The 23,247-nt window shown below is 35.1% G+C and overlaps 1 protein-coding gene across 2 annotated transcripts in view; it reads right to left on the bottom strand.

The window, feature by feature from the left end:
- The window catches only part of SNTG1 (syntrophin, gamma 1), a 362,225-nt gene that overhangs the window by 314,589 nt on the left and 24,389 nt on the right, over positions 1-23,247 (bottom strand). For both annotated transcript variants that reach the window (XM_012661402.1, XM_012661403.1), the window contains exon 3: positions 1,912-1,968. In XM_012661402.1, coding sequence (XP_012516856.1) covers positions 1,912-1,968 — 57 coding nt within the window. The remainder of the gene's footprint in view (positions 1-1,911; positions 1,969-23,247) is intronic.

Genomic DNA, 23,247 nt, shown 5'->3' with positions numbered 1-23,247 from the left:
TATATACTTTTAATTCACAAATCTAAAGAAAATAGTGCTAGTAGATAAACACAGTGGTTTACACAATTCACATATGACAGGGAAAAAGGATTTGTATGATAACATTGCTCTTTAAAAGAAAAAAAAAGAAAGAGCAAATTTTGATATAAATAATCAGAATGATAGCTAGTTTAACAAAATAGAAAAGCGAAGTTCAGAGATAAGTATTGAGAAAGCCAAAATGCAAAGCCATAAAAGGAATTTCTTCAGGATGCATAGTTTCTGATTAGTGTATGTGTGTCATAAGAATCTTAAAATAGTGTCTTTTTTGGTCGAACCTCTTAATATAGGGTACTGATCATATTTTGAATATTACTTTTGTGGTCAATAATTTGAATGGAAAAATACATACTTATTTAATTCAGAAAATTATTTGTTATATGTATAATGGTTTTGTTTGGATTGCAATAATGAAAATTTTGAAATGAAAAGATTCATTTAACAAAATTATTGATGCTTTAAGAACTATGTAAGTTAAAAATGGAGTATTTTAGTAAAAATAAACCTTGTATTATTTGGTTTAAATTATAAATAGAAACAGTAAATAAAAGGAAAATAATATTTCCAGCTGGCACAAAATTAAGATAGCTCAACTACCAGACATAGAATTCATACTGGGATTAGTAAAAATGTTTATCTTGGATGAAATCAACTTTCACTATTGGATTTTGTTCATGGACTTTCTAGTATCTATAGTGGTACCTTTAAATTCTCCACAGCAATCTTAATAAGCATCCTGGCTAAAAAGCAAAAACAACAACAAAAAAACTTGTCTACTGAATGATGGAATTCCCACAGCATAGTTTCCACATCCTAAAATTTGCTCTGCATGTCTCCCTGGTCTTTGTAGGTGTTAGATAAAGTGAAAGTACAAAATATATTTTAAAACTAACGTTTTATGTAGTAATATTCTTATCACTGATAACACAATTGTATTGCATATTGATCTTTTTTCCGAGTCATTTTCTTTGCGAAGTTGACTAGAGCTGATATTGACAAAATTTAGACTTCTGCTTTCCAGGAATATATGACTTCAGCTGTGTTAAAATTTCATGAAATGTGTACCCAAGATGTATAAATGATTTTAACCCTACATAAGTAAAATGTCTAACCCAAGAATCAAGAAAAAGTTAATTTTCATTTATCTGTACAAAGAAGTAGGTTTGTTAAGGGCATTAAAGTCACTGAGTTATTAACTCTTCAATATTTATATAATTTCTTATGCTTTCCAAATTTCTCTTTTGTTTCAATTATAATAAATGTGTGGTACATCTCTAATAGTCAATAAAATAAAAAGCCCTTTAAAATGTAATAATAAACAGAAATGAACCGATATGGTCAGTTTTAATATAAGTCATATGCTAAAAGTTTGAGTCTATCTTATATGCTTGGCATTGTAAAATGAGATTTACTGATTTCTTTAATAAAAAAAGGAAAAATGAAACAAAGATCAAGGTGAATAGAATACAGTTAATTCTTCACTTGCTATCAGGGCTTATTATTAATAGTACAAAACTTCTTATTGCTCCATTTACTGCAGATCAGCATTTACTAGTCTCGTTTGTTAGAGGAAGATATGCACAGAGCAATATCATATGTAAAATTATAAAAGAAACCAGATAAAGAAAGTCAACGAGTTATATCCAATGCCAGGTCATATAAAATTCCCAAATCCTCTTCTAAAATTTCTAAATCCAAAGGTAAAGCATGGGCAGGGTTCTGTGAGAACTTGCCTAAATTACATCTAAGTTTAAATATTGAGGAGTTTTCTATAGCCAATCTTGTCTGATTATTAATCAGTAAACATTAAAATACACCAAAGTTCAGCCCTTACAAAAGGGCCTTTGTAAGGATCGACTAGAAAGGCGGTACCTTTATGCTTAATCCAAATCCTCCCACTGCTTGTCTTCTGATGGTCACCGTTCTTTCCTGAAAGACAGGATTTTAAAGAGTGGTTAGTGTTTCCTAATACTTTACTCACACACCGTTTTCTTCCTCTGCCTTCTGCTTTTGAACTTTAAAAGAAAGACAGGGAGAGAAAGAAATACTTTGTGATAGCATAAAGGCTCCAAATCTTGCAATAAAGGTAGTATTTTATAATTTTTTAACCAGAGGTCTATTTTTCAAAATGAAAGGATCTATATATAGTGTTATTACACTCAACTCTTAAAAACTAAATTCTTCGCAATGATTATTTGGGACATATTTTGGAATCTTAACTTTTAAACTTCCCATTTCACATTATGTATTCTTGCTGTCTAAGAAATGACAAGTTTTAGTTCACACGAAAGTAACTCAACGTCAATAGTAAATATTATCTCCGTCAGCCACGGCCCCCTCTCTGCCTCCGCAAGCGCGAGCCAACTGGGAGGCCGCGGCGGCCGGCACAGAAATGATTCGCGCGTGTCTCGGATGAAGCTAAATAAACCAGGTTCAAAATAAGTAATTGCTTGTTTGAAAACAGAATTCATTACAAACCTCAGTAATAATGACAATGGAATTATCAATTTTCACAATTAGCTCCCCTTTTCCTTCCACGATGGAAACAATAATTCAGTCACTGGCTGGCTCGTGAAACTTAAAAATCACAAAGATGATGGGATGTGCACAAAGAGCCACATTCGGACAAGCCTTGTAAATTCCAGTTTAAAAACTCAAGCGTTGCTCTGTTAGGAGGCAGTCGTCTCTGCTCAGCACATAGCGCGGGGCGCGCGCGCGGGGCACACTGGGAGGGGCGCGCAGGGCACACTGGGAGGCGCACGCCAGGAGCACGCGGAGGCGCACTCGGAACGCACGCGGTGCACATCTAAGAGCCACAGCTCGCGTTTGTAACCTGCTGCACGTGCAGACGTCTCCTCGAAGCCTCCCTGTGGAGAAACACTTTGAGCGCTGACTGTTCCACCCCTGCTTCTGAGGCGCATACTTGTTATCTGGTCTCTGTGTCTCCACAAATGCCCGGTTCGTTTGGCTGCATTATCTATTTCCAAACGTAAATACTTCCCTCTTTCCTGTAGATTAATTCTTTCCCTCACTCTTTTGTTCTACAGGGGAACACATACTATCATTTAAAAAAAACTAAGAAAAAATTTGAAAAATGTGTCCTTCGGTGGCTTTTGCTCAATATTTTAAGGTAATATAAAAACTCATCATTTTGGCAAGGTCGAAAACTGTTTTGGGCCGAAAATTTAGCTTTTATAAATACACAAAATAATGGTTCAAGAACAAGATGGCCATACCAGAATTTGAGGTGTATTAACTACTTTTTATTTATTTTGAATTTTAAAAAATAAGTCTTTGTGATAGAGAGGGGCGTATATTTATTTAAAAAATTAGTGTAAATGAATGGCATTCCATAATATTTTTTACATTTTGACAATGTGCTAAGTAATTTAATCAATTTTAAAAATACTTATTTTACTTTTAAAATCTGTCATCAAATTATGTTTTCAAATAAGCATTAAAGTTATGTTTATATAAATAAGTTTGTATGTGTATTAAAATTTATGCAAAGAAACTTGAAATATAAAACAAACTACTTATATTAAATAATACCGTAAACTCTTATGTTTTTATTTGTGAGCCTGCTGTTGCATTACCGCCACAGGTGAAACCACAAGTATGGGAAGATATAATTTTCTAGAATTTATATTGCAAAACCTATGCATATAAACATTCCTGCATGTACAAAAGAAAAAGGAAGTCGAAAATGTGTATTATACATACATAAAATCTAATTTAAAATAAACAAATATTTATTAGAAATGTCCTTTTATTGAGAAGGACAGTGTAATCTTTTCAATTAATTAATAGTTCATGGTTTACTATTAAAAGAATTCATTAACAGGAAGTTGAACATTGCAAACAATATTGGAATTGAAGTCAGAAAATATATCAATGATTCAAATATCCTCAACTAAATATGTTGGCAAGTTACTTAAGCCCTGTGAGCCTCTGTTTCCAAATTTTCAAAATGCTGATAAGTAATATATAATAATAACTTTATTTTAAGGATTAATATTTGTGAGGGGCCTTGGTGTATAGTAGAAACTTAATATTAAAACACACACAAAATCTGTTATTCTAGACAGGAATTTTTAAGTAATAATCACTTAAATATATAAGTCATATTTATCTACCTCATATTCAAATACTTACACCATAGAATAACACAAATACAGAAAGACTCAGATTCAGGGATAGGTGAATTAGTGATCTCTATTCTTATAACAGTAGTAGGCAAACTAGTTTTATAAAACTGCCCATCCAACTAAACTAAAGTTCTTGGATGACAGAAACTACTTCCTTTAATCCTTTTCTGTAAGGAATAAATACTTGATTTCTTAAAATACTATCAAAACCAATGGTGCAGTCAGCAGAGATGATCCATAACATTTGTCTTAAAATACAGATTTCAAAGCAAATGCATTTTAATTAGCAAATGGAATCATCTAAATTTTCTAGAACATCCTGTGTGTTAATCATTAGTCATGAGGAAAACTCCGTCAGTAACTGTGGTTCAGTAGCTAAATGTGCTCTGAAATGCTGCTTTCCTTTGACGGAAATGGCGAGCACACCAGGGTCCTCAAGGGTCTTTACTGTGCATTTCTTTACACAGTTCTCTACAAGTCTGTTGCCTGATCCTTGGTGGAGAATATTTAGAACATGTTCCAAATCAAATTCAAAACTGCTGATGCAGAAAGGAGTTTGAAGAGACTCGAGAGTCAGCAGAATCTACCAAAAATCTCAGAAACAGCACTTATTTTAATGTTTTTTAAACATCGGGGCACATGCACATGCCCACCCCAACCAGCACCTCCGTATACTGTTGCTTCATTAGCTTACTTTTAAGAAAGGAGAAATGAGCACAACAAATTATTTCATGTTATATAACCAAAATTTTAAATTGGTGATTGCAAGCCGCAGGGAGCATAAAGGGGCAAACAGTTATTCTCAGTCTGGCACCTTGCTGACGTTCTTCCAGTTGTTTATGTTTGCGATAGCTCTATCACTCTATCCCCTTCCGCCCCCAAAAAGATGGAAAAAGCAAATAGGTAAACTGTTTCAAATCAGACAGTACCTGAAAGCTCATCTAAAATTGTGTTCAGTTAACACATCATGAGTGTTGTAAAGACTGTTGTCTGGTAACAAAGCACTGTCCTTTGGGAGACCAATATATTGCCAGTTATTTTATTTTTTAAAACACAAATCCAGACTGGTGCTCCTATAAACTCACATATGTAAAATGTTTTTCTTTAATCTTCCAATTCTTTACAAAATGCAAAGGATTGAGTCAAAGAATAATATCAGACTTTATGAAGACCTTGCACACCTAAATAATGAGCATCAATGTTATGAAAAAGGATTGTTTTAAATACTATTCTTTTTAGAAAAATATTATATAATTATTATAACATCTGGAATATAAACTATGTGGGAACAAAATAAACATGTTACCCAAAAAATGTTGGCATGATATAACCCAGATGTAGAAATTCTTGAGATACATATGTGAAAGTGTTAGGAAGAAATGGAAACAATGCAGAAACTAGAGAAATTATCAACTGGAAAATTGCACTGATTTTGTGTGATAGAAACAAATTATTTGGAAAAAGATGTATGAAATATCTTTAGCTCTTTTTGACAATCGAGGAAGAGAGACTACATTTGAAAAATAACTAATAACAAAGATGATAGTTTTTAATTATTAAAAATCTATGTGCACTTATAAGTCTCAAAGCACCTATGATCATTTATTGAAAGAGACTGTGTCCTTGACTTTTTCTTCCACTACAAGTTTCTGAAAGCTGATCTTGTGCCTTGCTCACAGTTCTATCCCAAGTGTTTATCATAGGGCCTAAATCAAAGTTAGGTATTAAGGTGTTAAATGAATAAAGAGCTGTTTAAACATTTTTCCAGATATCACAACAGCTCACTGGCATAGGAAATATTCTTTTCTAATTTAGAGATGAAAAACTGAAATGTAAAGGTGTTAGGTTAACTTGACTAAGGTCCAAATTATGAGTGAAACCAAGGTTTCTGTTTCCTGCTATCCTTTCTATTTCAACAGGCCTGAGATGAGATGGAGAATTAGGGTAAAAAAAAAAAAAAAACCCAAAACAAACAAATCCTCAAAAAAAAAAAAATAAAAATACCCACAAACTTAAGGTGCAAGTTAGTAAACAGGGAGAGAATTGTGAGAAACTTAAAGTTTCATCTCTGGGATCAGGAACTAGGCAAAGACATCCCTGCTTACCACTATTCTTCGTTGCCCTACTTGAAGTCCTAGTTAGTGCAGTAAGACAAGAATATGAAATAAAAGGATTACAGATTGGAGAGAAAGAAATAAAACTTGTTTTGTTCTATTTCTATGTAGAAAATCCCAAAGAATCAACAAAAATCTCCTACACTAATAAGTAATTACAACAAGGTCACAGAATACAAGGTTAATATACAAAAGTCAATTGCTTTCCTATACGTCATCAATGATAAATTGGAATTGGAAATTAAAAGGACAATACCACTTACAATAGCACACACTGGAAGGAAAATATATTGTTATAATTCTAATGAAATGACTACAGGATTTATATATGAAAACTAAAAAACCTGGAGAAAAACATCAAAGATGATCAAAATATGTGAAGAGATATTCCATATTCATGGATTGGAAGACTCAATATTTTTATATGTAAATTCTTTCCAACTTGATTCATGGAATTGATGAAATCCAAACAAAAATCCCAGCAAGCTATTTGTGTATATCAACAAACTAATTCTAAGATTTAAATGGAAATCCAAAAGACCTATAATATCCAACATAATATTGAAGAATGTGAACAAAGTTAGAGGACTCAGGATGCTTAACTCAGGACTTAATTATAAAGTTACAGTAATCAAGAAAGCATGATATTTTTTAAAGGATAAGCAAATAGAACAATAGATGAATTGAACAGAACAGAGAGCCAAAAAAATGGAAATAATAACAACCAAAAAATAGAATAAAACTGATATTTGATCAAAAAACAAAGGTAAATCAAAGAAGAAAAGAAAGGATAGTCTGTATAATAAAAGGTGCTGGAGCAATTGAACATCAATATGAAAAAAAGTATCTAGACATAGATGTTACACCCTTCACAAAAATTATCACAAAACAGATCATAGAACTAAACATAAAAAAATGCAGTATTATAAAATTTCTAGAATAAAATATAGGAGATAATCCATGTGACTTTGGGTTTGGCAATAAGTTTTTAGATGTAACACCAAAAGCATAGTCCATAAAAAAATGTTGATAATTTAGGATATATTAAAATTAAAAACTTCTGCTTTGTGAAATATATCTCATTAAGAGAATGAAAAGACAAGCCACAAACTAGAGGAAAATATTTGTAAATCATATATCTGATAAATGATTTGTATCCAAAATATGCAAAGAACTCATAACACTCAATAAGAAAACAAACAACCCAATTAAAAAATGACCAAAATATTGAACACTTTATCAAGAAAGATATACAAATGGCACGTAAGCAGATGAAGAGATGCTCAATATCATTTTTCAGAAGGGAACTACAAATTAAAACAACAATCATATATCATTATATACTTATTAGAAGGGCTAAAATTGAAAACTTTGACAATACCAAATATTGGTATTTGGTCCAAGAATTTTGGTCAAGGGTAATTCTCATTCCTTGTTGGTGAGTATGCGAAAGTGAGTTTGGCAGCTTTTTACAAAGCTAAATCTAGTCTTAGGGCATGATCCAGGAATTGTACTGCTACCTGCATGCAGATATATATAGCTGCTGTGCCCGTTATCATCTGTAACTACAAGTGACCAATCAAGATGTTCTTCAATAGGTGAATGTATAAACAAACTATGGTATATCTGTACAGTGAACCATAAAAAAACAGGAACTTTCAAGCTGCAAAAAGACGTAGAGATGATGTGCCCAATGTAGGTTTATCAATTGTAACAAATGTGCAACTCTAATGGGGATGTTGATAATATGGGAGGCTGTGCATGTATGGGGACAGGAACTACTGGAGAATCTCCTTATCTTCCTCTAAATTTTTCTGTGAAGCTAAAATAGCTCTAAAACATAAAGTCTTGAAAAAGTAAACATAGAGACACCACAAATGTATATTGCTAGGTGAAAGGAACCAGTCTAAAAAGGTTGCCTACTCTGATTACCCTTATATGACATTCTGGAAAGATAAAATTATAGAGAAGGTGAAATGATTAGTGGCTTCCAGGGCTTCAGGAGAGGGGAAAATGTTGAGCAGGTAAAGCACAGGGGATTTTTAGGACAATGAAACTATTCTATACGATACTGTAAACACTGGTTACATCACATTATGTGTTGTCAAAACCCATCAAACTTCAGAGAACAGAGAGTAAACCTTAATGTATACAAACTTTTAAAAATCATTTAGATCAAAAGAAGAAATGCAGTCTATGAGAAGACAATTGAACTGCATTATATATGTATGTTTCAGGTCAGTGTGGGGGAGGAGGAAGATGTGCTGACCTAAGTAACTATGGAAATGAATGGAATGTATAAGACCCAAGGCTAAAGGGTAAAGGCACATGGCACTGTGTTCTAGTTGATAATGTTGTTTTCCATGACAGTATGGGTTAATAATTCCAATACTGCTATACATGTATATAGAAATTAAACAAGTAAATGAATGGTGGATTGGGGGGGAAGCCAGGTTTCTTATTGTTGTAGAGAAATTTATATATTAGCAAGAAGAGGAGGTTAGATTGATCCATGAGAAAAAGAAAAATAGTTGGAAAAACCAATATAAACTGATACTCTGCTTAATAATAGAGACTGATTGTTATGTATAAAAATATAAATATGTGACTATACACAAGGATTTTTCTTTTTAAAAACAGTTTTATTGAAATATAATTCATGTACCATGAAATTCATCCATATAAAGTGTACAATTCAATGTCTTTTAGTACAGTCACAGATTTGTACATCCATCACTACAATCAATTTTAGAACTCACTCTGTATCTCTCTAAAAAGTAACCCCATACCCGTCAGGCACTATACTTCATCCCAGCTGTAGGCATCCACTAATCTAATTTCTGTCTCTGCAGATTTGCCTACTGTGGACATTTCACATAGACGGAATCACACCATATGTGGTCCTTTGTGTCTGGCTTGTTATCATCATGTTTTCAAGGTCATTCATGCTGTATGTAGCATGTATCAATACTCATTTTTAAATTATAAAATAACACTCCACTGCACAGGTATACCACAGTTTATTTATTCATGCCTTCATTAATGTACATTTGAGTTGTTTCTATTATTTGGCTATTATGAATAAAGTTGCTGTGAAAATTTGTGTGCAAATATTTTTTGTGGACATAGTATTTATTGCTCTTGAGTATAAACCAAGGAGTGAAATTGGGAATTGTCAGTTTTGCAATGTGGCTACACCATTTTACCCTCCCACTAACAGTATATGAGTATTTCAATTTCTCCATATCCTCACTAACCCTTATCATTTGTCTTTTTGATAATAATAGCTTGATAATAGCTATCCTAATAGATACATAGTTGTAACTCATTAAAGTATAGTTTTGATATGCCTTTCTTTGATGGCATTTTTTCATTTGCTTATTTGCCATCTATATATCTTCTTCAGAGAAATGTCTGTTCAAATTATTTGCCCATTTTTCGATTGCCGATTTTATTATTGAGTCACAATAATTTTTTTTTACTCATTCTAGATACAAAGCTCATATGAAATCTATGATTTGTAAAAATATTCTCCCATTTTATGTGATGTTTTTGTAATTTATTGATGGTGTTCTTTGAAGCACAGAAGTTTTTAATTTTGATGATGTACACCTATCTATTTTATTTTTGTTACCTGCACTTTTGATATCACATATACAAAGCCATTGCCTAATACATGACAATGTTTTACACCTATGTTTTCTTCTAATAGGTTTAGCTCTTATATTTATATTTTCAATTCATTTTGAATTAATTTTTGTATGTGGTGTGAGGAATGTATCCAAATTCATTATTATGCATGTGAATATCCAGATGTCACAGTACCATTTGGTGAAAAGACAGGTCCTTCCCCATTGATTTTGGCACCCTTGCTGAAATCAATTGACCATAAATTTGAGAGTTTATTTCTGAATTCTCAATTCTACGTCATTGATTTGTATGTCTATCCTTATGCCATTACTACACTGTCTAGATTATTGTCTATTCACAGTAAGTTTTGAAATCAGGAAGCGTGAACCCTCAAACCTTTTCTTCTTTTTCTTTCTTATTTTAAACAACATGAAATACTTTATTGAATCAAAAGCAAATAAACAAACAAACATCTCAGGAAAACAGAAGGCCCAGACTCTGAGTATCCTTGCATTTGGCTATTCTAAGTTCCTTGCATTTTCATATGAATTTTGGGATCAGCTTGTCTATTCCTGCAAAGAAGTTTGCTGGGTTGCTAGGATTTTAATAGGGATTGATATGTAAATCAATTTGGAGATCATTATTATGTTAACAATATTAAGTCTTTTAATTCATGAAAATGGGATGTCTTTCAATCTATTTCTCTTCTTTAATTTCTTTCACTCACTTTTTTTTAGTTTTCAGAGTATATGTTTTGTACTCTTGTTAAATTTATTCCTAAATATTTTATTTTTGAAGCTATTTTAAATAAGCAATGTCCTTTAAAATTTAGCAGCTCTTGATCCTAAGGAAGTAATAGCATTCCTTCTGGGAAGGCTTAGGCATTAAATTCACCTCCCCAGATAATTTTACCAAAAGCTAAGTAATTAAGGAGTATAAATTACAAAAAATATGTTTCTTATGGGTTTTTTTAAAGACAACATTTATAGCACTTCTGGGGTATCTTACTCTATCTTCTCTGGTTTGTTTCCTTGGCAAGCTCCAAGGCTGCGGCTTCTCTTGCTACAGGTGTAGTAGACGATGGGGACTGTGTGAAATTTTAGTATCCCCTGTCCAGTTTTGCAGAGAGTTGAGAATTGCATAATTCCACTTTTGTTCCTCACCATTTAAAAAAACCTGAAATGTCAATCTCTATAGTTTTATTCTTGCAAATGAACATCTGTAATGTAAACAGAGGCACAGTGATGCTACATACCTTGACAAAGGTCAGTCAGTGGTGACTCCTCTGGACTGACTTGCAGGTACCTGGAGCCCTGCCTGTGTGCTCCCACCATGCTCTGTTCTGCCTCCTATTTCTTAATTCTTACTAAGACAGTATTGGCTCTGAGGAGTCCTGTATTAAACATCTCTATTTCCTTTTGCTTAATCTACAGTTTCCCTAACTGAAAACTCTGCCATGGACCTCTAGTTGATTTAGACAAAGATATATCTAAAAGGCTGTGTGAAACAAAGTTTCACAAAATTTTAATCACCTGATGAATTGTGTTTGAATATATTGTCCCCACAAGATCTCATGGTATATTACAACAGAACACTTGAGTAAGTTTTTTGTCCTAGAATATGCTTGAATTATTAGGTGAAAATATATTTGAATATTTATATTAGTGTCTATTATTTCCTTTAACACTGTCTTCACTAATCCAGTTTTCAAACTAGATTCATACCATTTGTAAATATTGATATTAATAATAATCATCATTGTGTTTGTATTTCTGCAATGTTCAATATTTAATGGAATTGGCTTATAAATTTAGATTATTATAAAATAATAATTGTGATAGTCACTTTTGTCATAAAGCTGATTTAGAGGGGAATTATAGTACTAGCAATCATTAGCCTTGATTTTTGCTTTTAGTGATATCTTTATTGTGGGTGGGAAATTTTATTTAGATATATATACATATGCATAGAGATATCTATCCATATATGTGTGTGTGTGTGCATATATATATCCCACAGTATCTGTGAGGGGTTGGTTCCAAGACCCCCTACAGATACCAAAATCTTTAGAAGTTCAAGTCCCATATATAAGATGGTGTAGTAGTCACATATAACCTATGGATATCTCCCTGTATACTTTAAATTATCTCTAGATTACTTATAATATTTAATACAATGTAAATGCTATGTAAATCGTTGTTATACTGTATAGTTTTCAAATTTTGTATTATATTTTATTGCGGTATTATTTTTTTTCCTATACTGTTTTTGATCTTGCAGGACTGTAAGTTGCTCTGGGTGTCAGTGAATGAGCGGTGAGTGAATGCGAAGGCCTAGGACATTATTGCATTATTGTTTATAATGACTTTATAAACACTAGGTGCTTAGGCCACACTAAATTCATAAAAAAAAATTTCTTTTTTAGTAATAAATTAACCTTAGCTTACTTTTTTACTTTATAAATTTAAATGTTTCTCAACATTTTGACTTTTTTGTAATAACACAACTTAAAATACAAACACATTGTATAGTGGCATAAAATATTTTCTCTTTTAATATCTTTATTCTATTAGCATTTTTAATTTTAATTCTTTAAAAATTTTACACTTTCTTGTTAGAAGCTAAGACACAAATACACACATTAACCTAGGCCTACACAGGGTCATGATCACCAAGACGTCACCAGGCAGTAGGCATGTTTTTGCTCCATTATAATCTTATGGGACCACCTTCATATATGCTGTTCATCCTTGACCAAAATGTCGCGAGACAGTGCATAAGTACATACACATAACGTGTATAAGTATATACAGCTGTCTATATATAAGTATGTATAGCTATATATACAGCTGTCTCTTCACACGGTGCTGCAACAACTGGATATTCACATGCATAATAATGAATTTGAACACTTTCCTCACACCACATACAAAAATTAATTCAAAACATATACATATACATACTTACATATGTACATATATCCTTGCTTTTTCAGCTGAGGGGGCCTAAAAGAAATGACATCCCATAATATAGTTTTAAAAAACACTGTTTTGACCAATTTTGAAGTCCTGGCTAAAGGCTAATCGGTTTGCCTTTTTGAGCAGCCGATTAAGTCCATGCTTCCAACCACCTCCCTTACTGGGCTCTCACACGATCCCTCTGCTTTAATCCCTCCAGGGTCAGTCACTAGAAAACTAAGGAAAGTCTGTATACCCCAGAGTGACACCGACATCATTCAAATGAGCCAATCTTAACTAGCCCCCTTGCCTGGCCACGCCCATTTCCTCCCACGAAACCACAGTAAAGACTCTGCCCAGAGATGGCCCTCCCTCAGCCTATGGCTGGCCCTGGTGCTTCCATTGAGTGGCCTTCTGTGGCGCTTTCCAGAGAGCTGTGACTAACAAAACTGTAAACCTTTCTCTGGTTTCTCTCTCTTGACTTGCGTCTGGTTCATCACCCCTTACCCAAGGTAATAGGATGAAAACACACCCCAGGTAGCAACCAGCACGACTAGCCCAGAATTCTTAATTTCTAATGCCATTTTCTAATAAAATAAACCAGAGCTCCTTGGGAAAATGTCTGACAGCAGTTTTAGGGCAGGGAATGTACAAGATGAGCCTAAAGCCTTTTGTAGTGTCAGGAAGGAAGGAAGTGCTCCCCAAAACTCCACTGTGCTGGGGTACATCAAAGGGGCACAGAAGCCAACTGAAAGAGCTGCCAATGACCAATGCTGGAACCATTTAAAAAATATAATAAAGTGGTCTTGGAATGTACCTCCATGTATAAATATCCATGAGTCCTCACTGATATAAATGAATAATTGAATAAATGAGTAAATGAGGGAGAATAGACACACTCCAATGCAGAGGAATTCCAAATAATTGATATAAATACTCTGTACTCAAGGGGGCAAAGTGTGACTTCCTTAAGCATGGGCTGTGCACGGTGACTTCCCTCCACAAAGTGCAGCATGCAAAGCCTGGGGGCAGGGCAGAGAATAATGTCAGAGTGGAAAACCTGACAAATGCTACCTGAGCCAGGTCATCCGGGTAAACATTGACAGTCACAATGATTGCATTTACTGTTGACATGATGTGACTAAATTGGCAGTTTACCTCTGAGATCTTCCTCCCGAAAACATATAACTTCATTCTCACCATGAGAAAAACATCAGACAAAAACAAATAGTATCTTACAAACACCTGACCAGTTCTTCTCAGAACTGGTAAGATCATCATAAACAAAGGAAGTCTGTGAAACCGTCACAGCCAAGAGGTGCCTAAGGAGACATGGGGACTAAATACGATGTGGTGTCTTGGGTGGGAACCTCGACAACAGCTGGAAACTAAGGAACACTGAACACACTAAAGGCTTTAGTTGGAAGTCACGTATCAGAATTTGTTCATTCACTGTAACTAATGTACCATACTAATGTAATTTGTTAGTAATAGGGGAACCTGGGTGTGTGGTATATCTTTGAACAAACTTTGCCATTTTTCTGTAAATCTAAAACTATTCTAAAAAATAAACTGCATTTTTAATGATGAAAATTAAATATAGTGAAGACTTCCTGCATGCCAGAGACCATATTAGATGCTTGTAAACGCACTTGAGTCACAGAAGAATAGAAGATGACGGCTGGGATTTAAGTTCTTGTCCAGTTCTCTCCTCACTACTACCTTACTCTGACACTACTATTGCATCTTCAACGTGGTCTCTCTGACTCAAATGTCTCCCTCATTTTTTAACCAATAGACTCAGAGTGACCTTTCTTTTATGTAATTAGGCTTTTCTTTAATATTTAATTTTTGTTTGTATTAAAGTAATGTGTGCATATAGTGTTAAAAGTCTAATAGTTCTACAAGTCACGTACCAACAACAAAAAATCTCCTTCTGCACTTATCCCCCCTCAGACTTTCCCTGCCCACATTCAACTCTGTACCATTTTTTTGTTCCATTTCTTCTGATGATTCATTTCACATTTCTAAATAATATGCTTATCTTGTGATTTCTTGATCTTCCATTGTAATATAGTATTTCTATTACAAAAAGAGATTGATTCATTGTAAATGATGCTACACGCATACTTCTACCACCTCTTTTTCACCTATAGAGATAATTATAATTTTAGTGAGTCAGTATTCAATGTTTGCATAATAATTATTTTGCAATATCATTCACACCTGACAATGAGTATAACAAAATTACATTTCAATCTTGTACAATACTTAGCATTTCTTTAATTTCAGAAATGCCTTTTAAAATTTTTCTAGCTGTCTATAGACTTACCACAAAATCAGTTTTCACAAAATAGGAAAATTCCTCCCAATAAAATTGAACACATAACATTTTCAGTCGTATTGTTACAGCAAGATTGACTGGGAACCGACGGAGAGGCACACTGAAGTACAGCGAAAGAGGTTTTATTATGCCGGCGGGCTCAGAGGGGACTCTCCACCAAATTCTGAGCCCCGAACAAAGGACGTAGCAGTCTTTCATACATTTTGTTTAGGGAGGGAGTGGGGCACAGTTACAATGAGTGAGGAAGTGGAGCACAGTTACAGTGAGGTTATCTTTAGCAGGGCAGGGTCTTGAGCCACCTTGGTGCCTGGTAGGGGAGTTGCCGCAAGCAGTTTACAGAAGCAAGAATGACAACTGTTAGGGGAGATAGTAGGGATGGAGACTTGCCAGTGGAATTTTCCACTTCAGTATGATTATTTGATCTCTTATTCATTTTAATATACCTGTCTCTTGGACTCCTACATCCTCCTGCTCCGATACCAGCTAACTGAGTTCTTGGCATGTTGCATAGTCGTCACTCTGAGACTTCTATTCATGTCTTTCCTGGGAATGTGCATCCCATCTCCTCTGTTCAGGGTTCCTTTCCTGGCTCCAAGGCTGCTTTTTCCTAATTGACTTCTTCAGTTTGTTTACTAGTGATCATTGCTCATTCGTGCATGGCATAAAAATAATAGTGGGAGCTATGTATTTAATACATGGCCAGACTTTTAACTGTTGCACCTTACAGATGCGGTCTGAGTGGCTTGAGGAACTTCCAGTCAATACTTGCAAAGGTTTTCTCTTGAGATTGTCTTTTTTTTTTTTTAATTATTTTTATTTTTTCTGAAAGGCAGTTTCCATTTACCTGCCCAGGATGTACGAACCTAGCTGCTGTATTCTGGAAGAGGAATAATGGTGAGGGATGGTACCTGGGACATCTCACCATTCATCCCAGGTTTTTGATCCCTTTACTTTCAGTGCATTGCCTCACCGTAGCCTCACCTGGACCACATTCCCAGAACATTGAATCCACTCACACAAAAAGCAAATATGTGTATTTACTTGTAAAGGAAAATAAAGAAAAAAAAAATCTCAGGACCACCCCTCAAGTCGTTATGCAAACGGAAGGTCAAGCCTGGAGGCTGAGTCATGCAACACCCCCTTCCAAATGCATAGCAACTAATAACATTGTGCATTAGTCAGATCCCCATAGAAAGGGAAGAGGCCTCAGGCAAGGACCGCCCCCAAAGACCATTCATAAGGAAATTCTTTGTGGGCCTCCCATAACAAAGACATGCAAATTATAATTCTAGGTCTGTAGGCTAAGTCTAGCTCTTAAAAGTAAAGTCTGTTTGATTCCACATTGATAATGTTGATTATAACTTATTTTCCCAGGTGCAGAACAGAGCCAAGACAAGTTCAAACATTCTTCTACCTACCAAGCTATATCTACATAATTTATGTTTCCTTCACTCCCTTTTTCTCTTCTAACATTCACCTTATTTTATGTAAAATATAGATTTCCTGGGCCTCACAAGAATGCAGCCTAGGAAATCTGACTGCCCACCCCCCTCTTCTTTGTTTTCTCTGTATGTCGTATCCCATTTATAAAACTGAGTTTCCAAATCCCACTTCAGAAAAAGTCACAGATACATTTGTGGTTTGTGATTTTCCTCGCATGTTCTCAAACTTTGGGTTAATAAACGTTCATTGACTGAGATCTTTACCTCAGTCACTTATTTTGGGTTGTCAACTGTCAGGGCCAGACACTGAGGAAGGCCCGTCTGCTGTGGCAGGAGATCCAGCTGTCTGAAACCTTAGACAGAGGCTCAGTCAGTCTCTCTATCTTTAGCTCATCCCTGAATCCAGGACTTCAGAAGAAACTTGGGCTTCAAATTCTTGAGGCTTTTCACTATTTGAAGTCAGGGATTTGACCATGTTGCATTGCCTCCCTAACCCCTGCTCAGCCAGTCAGATTTTAACTTTCTCTGACGAGTTATCTCTCATCCCATCAAATTTTTACCAGTTTCCACAAGGTGGTTCTTTTTTTTCTTTGTTTTTCACATCTCTCATTTGCTTTATGCCTCTCTTTGACTGTGTTTATATTAATAGATTTTTTTCAAACTACTGAGATTCACTACATGTACTGAGGCTTACATGATTAATTTCCATGAAGATTACCCTACCTTCGTAGTTGACGTAAAAATAACACCTAAGTGTATATAATCACAATATATCTCTGTGAGGTAGCACTTATCTGCTGTGGTCCTTGGATGGATAGTTGTAAACATTCTTTAGCAAGAATATAAGGGGCAAGGATAAAGATGTCAAAATGAGTATAAAATTAAAGGTCTTATAGTAATGTTAAGGGCAAAAAATAATAAGTGAGGTAATGAACTTTTGCAAAAGGATTAAGAAAGGATAAAAATTCAGGCATGTTCAATAGACATGACAGTACCCACCCCTCATTAAGGTTTTTCTGGCACTATCCTGACAGAGAAAGTCAGTGGGGAATCAATGTAGCCTGGTAAGAGTGAAAGTCAAAGCTCCCCATTTGGCCTTTGCTGTCGAGAGTAGGAGTAAAACACATTTTTCTGTGTTTGGCGTTCGGCTTGAGTACAGCGTTTATTTTGGAAGAGTTTATTGTTTCACTAAGCTGCCCATTTCTTGGTTTGTTTTGGGGTTTTTTGTTTCTTTTTCATTTTTTGGTTTTGTTTTGTTTTGTTTTTTCAGGGGGGGAGGTTTTTTGCTAGAGAAAAGGGTCTTGGTTGGGCTTATTGGTACTTTGGGGTTGCTGGCTTCTCCTACAATCAATATGGGATATATGAGGCCAAAAGTCACCCAGAGAACACACTGCCATGTCATTACTCAAATCCAAAAATCCCTAGCCAGCCTGCCTCTCTTCCTGTTCCTTCCAGTCTTACATTTTTTTTAAATTATAACATCCTTCTAGTCGTACTAAATAAGAGAAGTAGAAAAAAGCATCTATATTCCATCTTTCCAGAAGATGGAGTGACTATATCCTGGATATATTTTTGAGAGAGAGCTGATAAGATTTTTTTTTTTTAATTGATCAGCTGTGGCTGGCATGAAGGTGAAGAAAGAGAGGTTCCAGGGAATTTTTCCTACGCAACTGGAAGAATGACATGTCCTTTTACTCTACTAGGATAGGAAATACTGTGACAGGAACTGACTTCAGGAGTATAGTCAAGAGTTTGGTTTATCTAACATGTTTAAGCTTATGCTTTGGTTTAACATATTCAAGTTCAAAATGCCTACCAGACTTCCCAGTAGAGATATTGCACAGATAGTTGTACTACATAAATCTGAAGTTCAGGCAACAGGACAGGGTAAACTATAAATCTGGGCATAGTCACTGTTAAATCCATGAGAATGGATAATATTATTGAAAGAGCAAGTACAGAAAGTAAAAGAGAAAAGTATGAAGGACTGAGACTTGTGCTACTAAAGTGCTCATAGATGGAAGAAAAAGTTACATCCATCCCTTGCAGGCAGTCACATAGAGTATCCACCATCAGAGAAGATTTAGAAGAAGCAATAAGTGAGGCACAAGTAATAGATACTGTTCTAAGAGCACCTTCTCACATCCAATTCTGTGTTTTAAGAAAACAGACAACTGATTCTAGAGAACGTGAAGTACCCAGGATCACACAGCTTTCGTGGCAGACCCTGAGACAGCAGTCAGATCTCTCTCCTGTAAATCACCGTGGCTCAGACTTACGCAGTCTGTAGAGTAAGGTGACGCAGCACGTGCTTCGAAACCATTGGGAAAGTCTAGGAGCGTCAGAATTCTGCATGTGCCCCTTACTGCAGATACATTTCAACTCAGTTGTATAAACAATCACTTTAATTTTACTATGCCACCTAGAAATGTGGACATCATTATATGAGGTTCAAACTGAAGTTACATATTATTTGAAATAAATTTAGTATAAGTTACAATTATGCTACCTAATTTCACAGTGGAATTTCTGCTTCTCTTTTAAAACATTTTTCAAATACAAGCAAAAATAAATCTTCATATACTATAGCAATTTACAGTGTCCAAAGTGCATTCGAATATATTATTTTATGTGACTCTTGAAGCAGGCCTCTGAATTTGGTGGAACGGGTATTTCATTCAATTCCTATAATGGAAGGCACTGAATCTCAGAGTTCAGTGAGGACACTGGATCATCAAGAGACAAGGTCACAGTCACTTAGGTGTTAGGCTATGGCACAGACCAGAACCAATATCTCCTTGACTCTGGCACGCTATCCGAGGGCAATGGGACCCATGCCATGGAGTTTAGCACAGCTCTCACACTAATGATGGACAGACCTGACCGGCACCAAAACACATGGGCTCCAAATCCATCACCCATGGACTGAAAGTAATGATAAAGACACATTAACAAAATAGTGATGTGTTACGGATGGATGTAGTCTTAAACAAAATGTCCAAAATACATTTTAGAGTTTTAAAATAATCTATCTAAAATATTCTCTAATTACACACAACTAAGCATAAGCAAATGCAAGCCACAATAACGCCTCAAATTTTCAAGATTTAGCTAATCTTCAAAGTTTTATATATTAGGAACATATTATATTAGGAACATAGTGTTAAAAGCCATAAAGGAGGCAAAATGAATCACGACTGTTGTTTAATCCATATTTAAAAATTAATACTTTTAAGTAACAATGCCTCCAATTCTTACTCAAATTCTCTCTTGTTGTACAACTTTGAAATGTTGGTTATGTGGATCCAAGCCCACCAGTATATTAGCCATGGGAAAGTAATGGAGTCGACCGTATATTAGAATGAAATGAAACAGAGGGAACTGTAAAACCATTCCATGCACATGCAAATGTATAGCTATATACGTAATCTCCATAGTAGTTGGGAATATTCAGTGTGGGAGCAAATGATCTCATGAACCATAGATTATCACTAAATTAATGCCCAGTGCAAAAACCAATGTTCATAGTGATGCTTATAAAAGTTTAAGATGTATGTGGCACATTTTGTTTAAGACTACACAGATGGCTAGCACATAGGAGGGGAAAGGTACCATCTAAAATAACTAAACATTGAAAAAAAACTTTGACACTGTAAAAGTGGAAATATTAAGCTACAAAGAAACTCCGATGACCTGTGTGGCTGGCTGATGAGCGCTCAAGGCAGCCGCGTTTCAGTCTCGTCAGAACCGCTCATTGTCACGGTTACCAGTCTCCTCAGAGCCTAGGGACAGCAATGCATTTATCGTGGGCAAATTTCAGTTATTCCCTTCTTAATGCTCAGAAGATTAAAAGACTTACTCTGGCTGTGGTTATTCGAAGTTCATCTTTAAATTCATTATTAATAAAAAAAATAACTGTTTCTACGTATGCAATAAAAATTAACCTGAGTACAGTAGTCAATGTCAAGCTAGAGCATATGAATTAGAGACAGAAATGTTTGAAGTTTATGTAATATACTGAAAGTGGAACTTTTTACTGACCCAGAGAGGAGAAAAACATACTTTTTTAAAAATTAAATTTCTCCATCTGTGGTACCAAAACAACTGGAGAAGTCATTCTCTGAGGGGAAATCACAAATACATTGCTAACAAGAGTGATAAATTATGATAAAAAATTCACTCCTTGATCTATTATGTTGACTTATGTAGGAAAACATTCACATAAATTATGTTGACCTTATTTTCACATTATTATCTATTTCATTTCACTTTCTTGTGTGTCTCGATTCTTCATTTCCAGAACAATGCAGATTTTAGCCTATCAATTTATATACAATATCACTTAAGTATTATATGTTTAATTTAAATGATTTTCTACAGAGGCACTATAAACTTCCTAAACCTATAATCTTTCGAATATCCCTGGGCTCCTTTACACGATTACCATAATAGGAACTCTTTGGTTTGAAACAATAATAATAAAACGCCTTTGCATTTAAAGTGCATTTGTTCACTCACCGAAGATTTCTTTTAAAGTGAAAAGTTTTGTTTTCCAATTTTATACAGAAAGATTACTTATCTAGCTCAAATTGTTCATCCAGGTAATCACTCAAAGTTTTAGGAAAAGTAAATTAGAGAAAGAAGCAAATACCCTGATCAGTAGTTCATTCATTATTTTAGCAAACATTTATGACTGTAAATACGGTTATGGAAATAAGACAAACACACATGAATAATTTAAAAGTACTAGAGGGGAAGAGAAAAATTTTTATTTTTCACCTCTAGGAGCCACCGACACAATGTAATCTTATTTAATTTTGTCGCAGTGAGTTACCTCTATCTGGTGCTCTCTTGGGAACCAAGACTTGGAGAAGGCAGTGAACTCGCACAGGGTCACAAAGGCAGCAAACAGCGAGGCTGAGATTAGAGCCAGCCTTGTCTTGTTTCAGAGCTGATAGTTTTTCCACCAAAAATAAAACAAAAAAACCCCCACACAAACACAAAACTAACCTTGGGTCTGACACTCTTTTCAGATATACTGACATCCTTTTCTAAGACAACACACAACAAAATGATGGATAAAATAAACAAACAAAAATAATGTCAAATATGCAACAAGGGTAATAAGAAAGGAATAAAAATGTCTTGGTTGTCAAGAATGAGGACAAAGAATGAAAGTCCACAGGTAAGAAGTCTCTGCATAAGCAGTAGACCTGAAGGCTTCCACCCAGGGGCACCCCTGAAAGGCGCAGGCAAGGTGAACAGTGGGACTGTAGTTACCCTCTTAGTGTGCAAGTGTGATAAATCCTTCCTGCCGCCCAAAGGGTTATTGTAGGAAACTTCTCTGTCTTGAACTCAGATTGTATGAAAGAATTAAAAATCAATTCTCCAGAGAATGTCTATATTGGATCACAGGTGGGTTTGACAGGAGGTTGCCTCTACCTGTGCAGCCTCAAATGGCCAATTGAGAACTTAGTTTAAAAAAATACCAAGGGCTCCTAATATCCTCTGGCACCTGGAAGAAAAGCAAATGCAAATTGTGTTTGTAACACATTATGGAGCCAAACTCTAAGGAATTCCCACAGAGAGAGACGAGGAACATGAGCTCACAGTGAAAAATCACAGGAGGAAATACAACTCCACCAGTGAGTCAGCGTAAAACAAACAAGGAACAAACAATGGATTCAGATCCACGACGATTGCAGATCCAGCTATACCATACAAACCGCGTTGTTTAATATGATTGATAGAAAGGAGAAGTACAAATTATGACAGTGGTATAAATGCTCAGGAGGCAGATAGAAAACAGGACAGGATAGAACTGTTAGGAATGAAAGACATAACAATCAGAATCAGAAACTCAGTAAATGGCTTCAATAACAATCTAACCAAAAAGAGAGTTAGTGACCTAAAGGAAGACTGAGGGCTTGTCTCTAGTGCTCCGCAGAGAGAAAAACAGGTGCAAATATAAGGAAAAGTGAGAGAATGAAGAGTTGAAAGCGGCTGATCTCACACCCATCTGGCAAATGCGACTGGAGAAAAGAACACAGAGAGTGGGAGACAGCAGACGTTTAAAAGATAATGGCTAAGAATTCCTCAGAACTGAAGAAATTCATAAATCCCTCTATTCAAGTGTGATGGCTCCCAAGCAAAGAAAATGAAAAGAAACCTTCTGGCAGATGCATCAGAGTGACAGGGCAGATTACCACCAGGCCTAGGGGGCAGGGACTCTTCAATCTTCAAAGCACTCAGAAAGAAGAGACAGTTTCCCTACAAAGAAAAAATAACTAGATGGATGGCAGACTTTTCCAAACTCCAAAACTCAACGCGAGGGCTGCGGGATCAAAATATAACAAAATCAGTCAAGTCAATTTTTTTGTAGGATGAAGGAGAAAAACCCAAATAAACAGTATTAAATCATTCCATCTATTTGCCTATCTGTATCTGTCATCTATTTATATGTGTACCTGTGTATGTGTGCATGTATCTGTATCTGTCATCTATCTATATGAGTACATGTCTATGTGTGCATGTATCTGTATCTGCCTTCTATCTCTATATGTGCATGTCTGT

This window comes from Propithecus coquereli, unplaced genomic scaffold (assembly GCF_000956105.1).
Source record: "Propithecus coquereli isolate 6110/MARCELLA unplaced genomic scaffold, Pcoq_1.0 Scaffold71, whole genome shotgun sequence".
Lineage (NCBI taxonomy): Eukaryota > Metazoa > Chordata > Mammalia > Primates > Indriidae > Propithecus > Propithecus coquereli.
The sequence above is the reverse complement of the archived record's forward strand: the minus strand, read 5'-3'. Positions and strand labels throughout refer to the sequence as shown.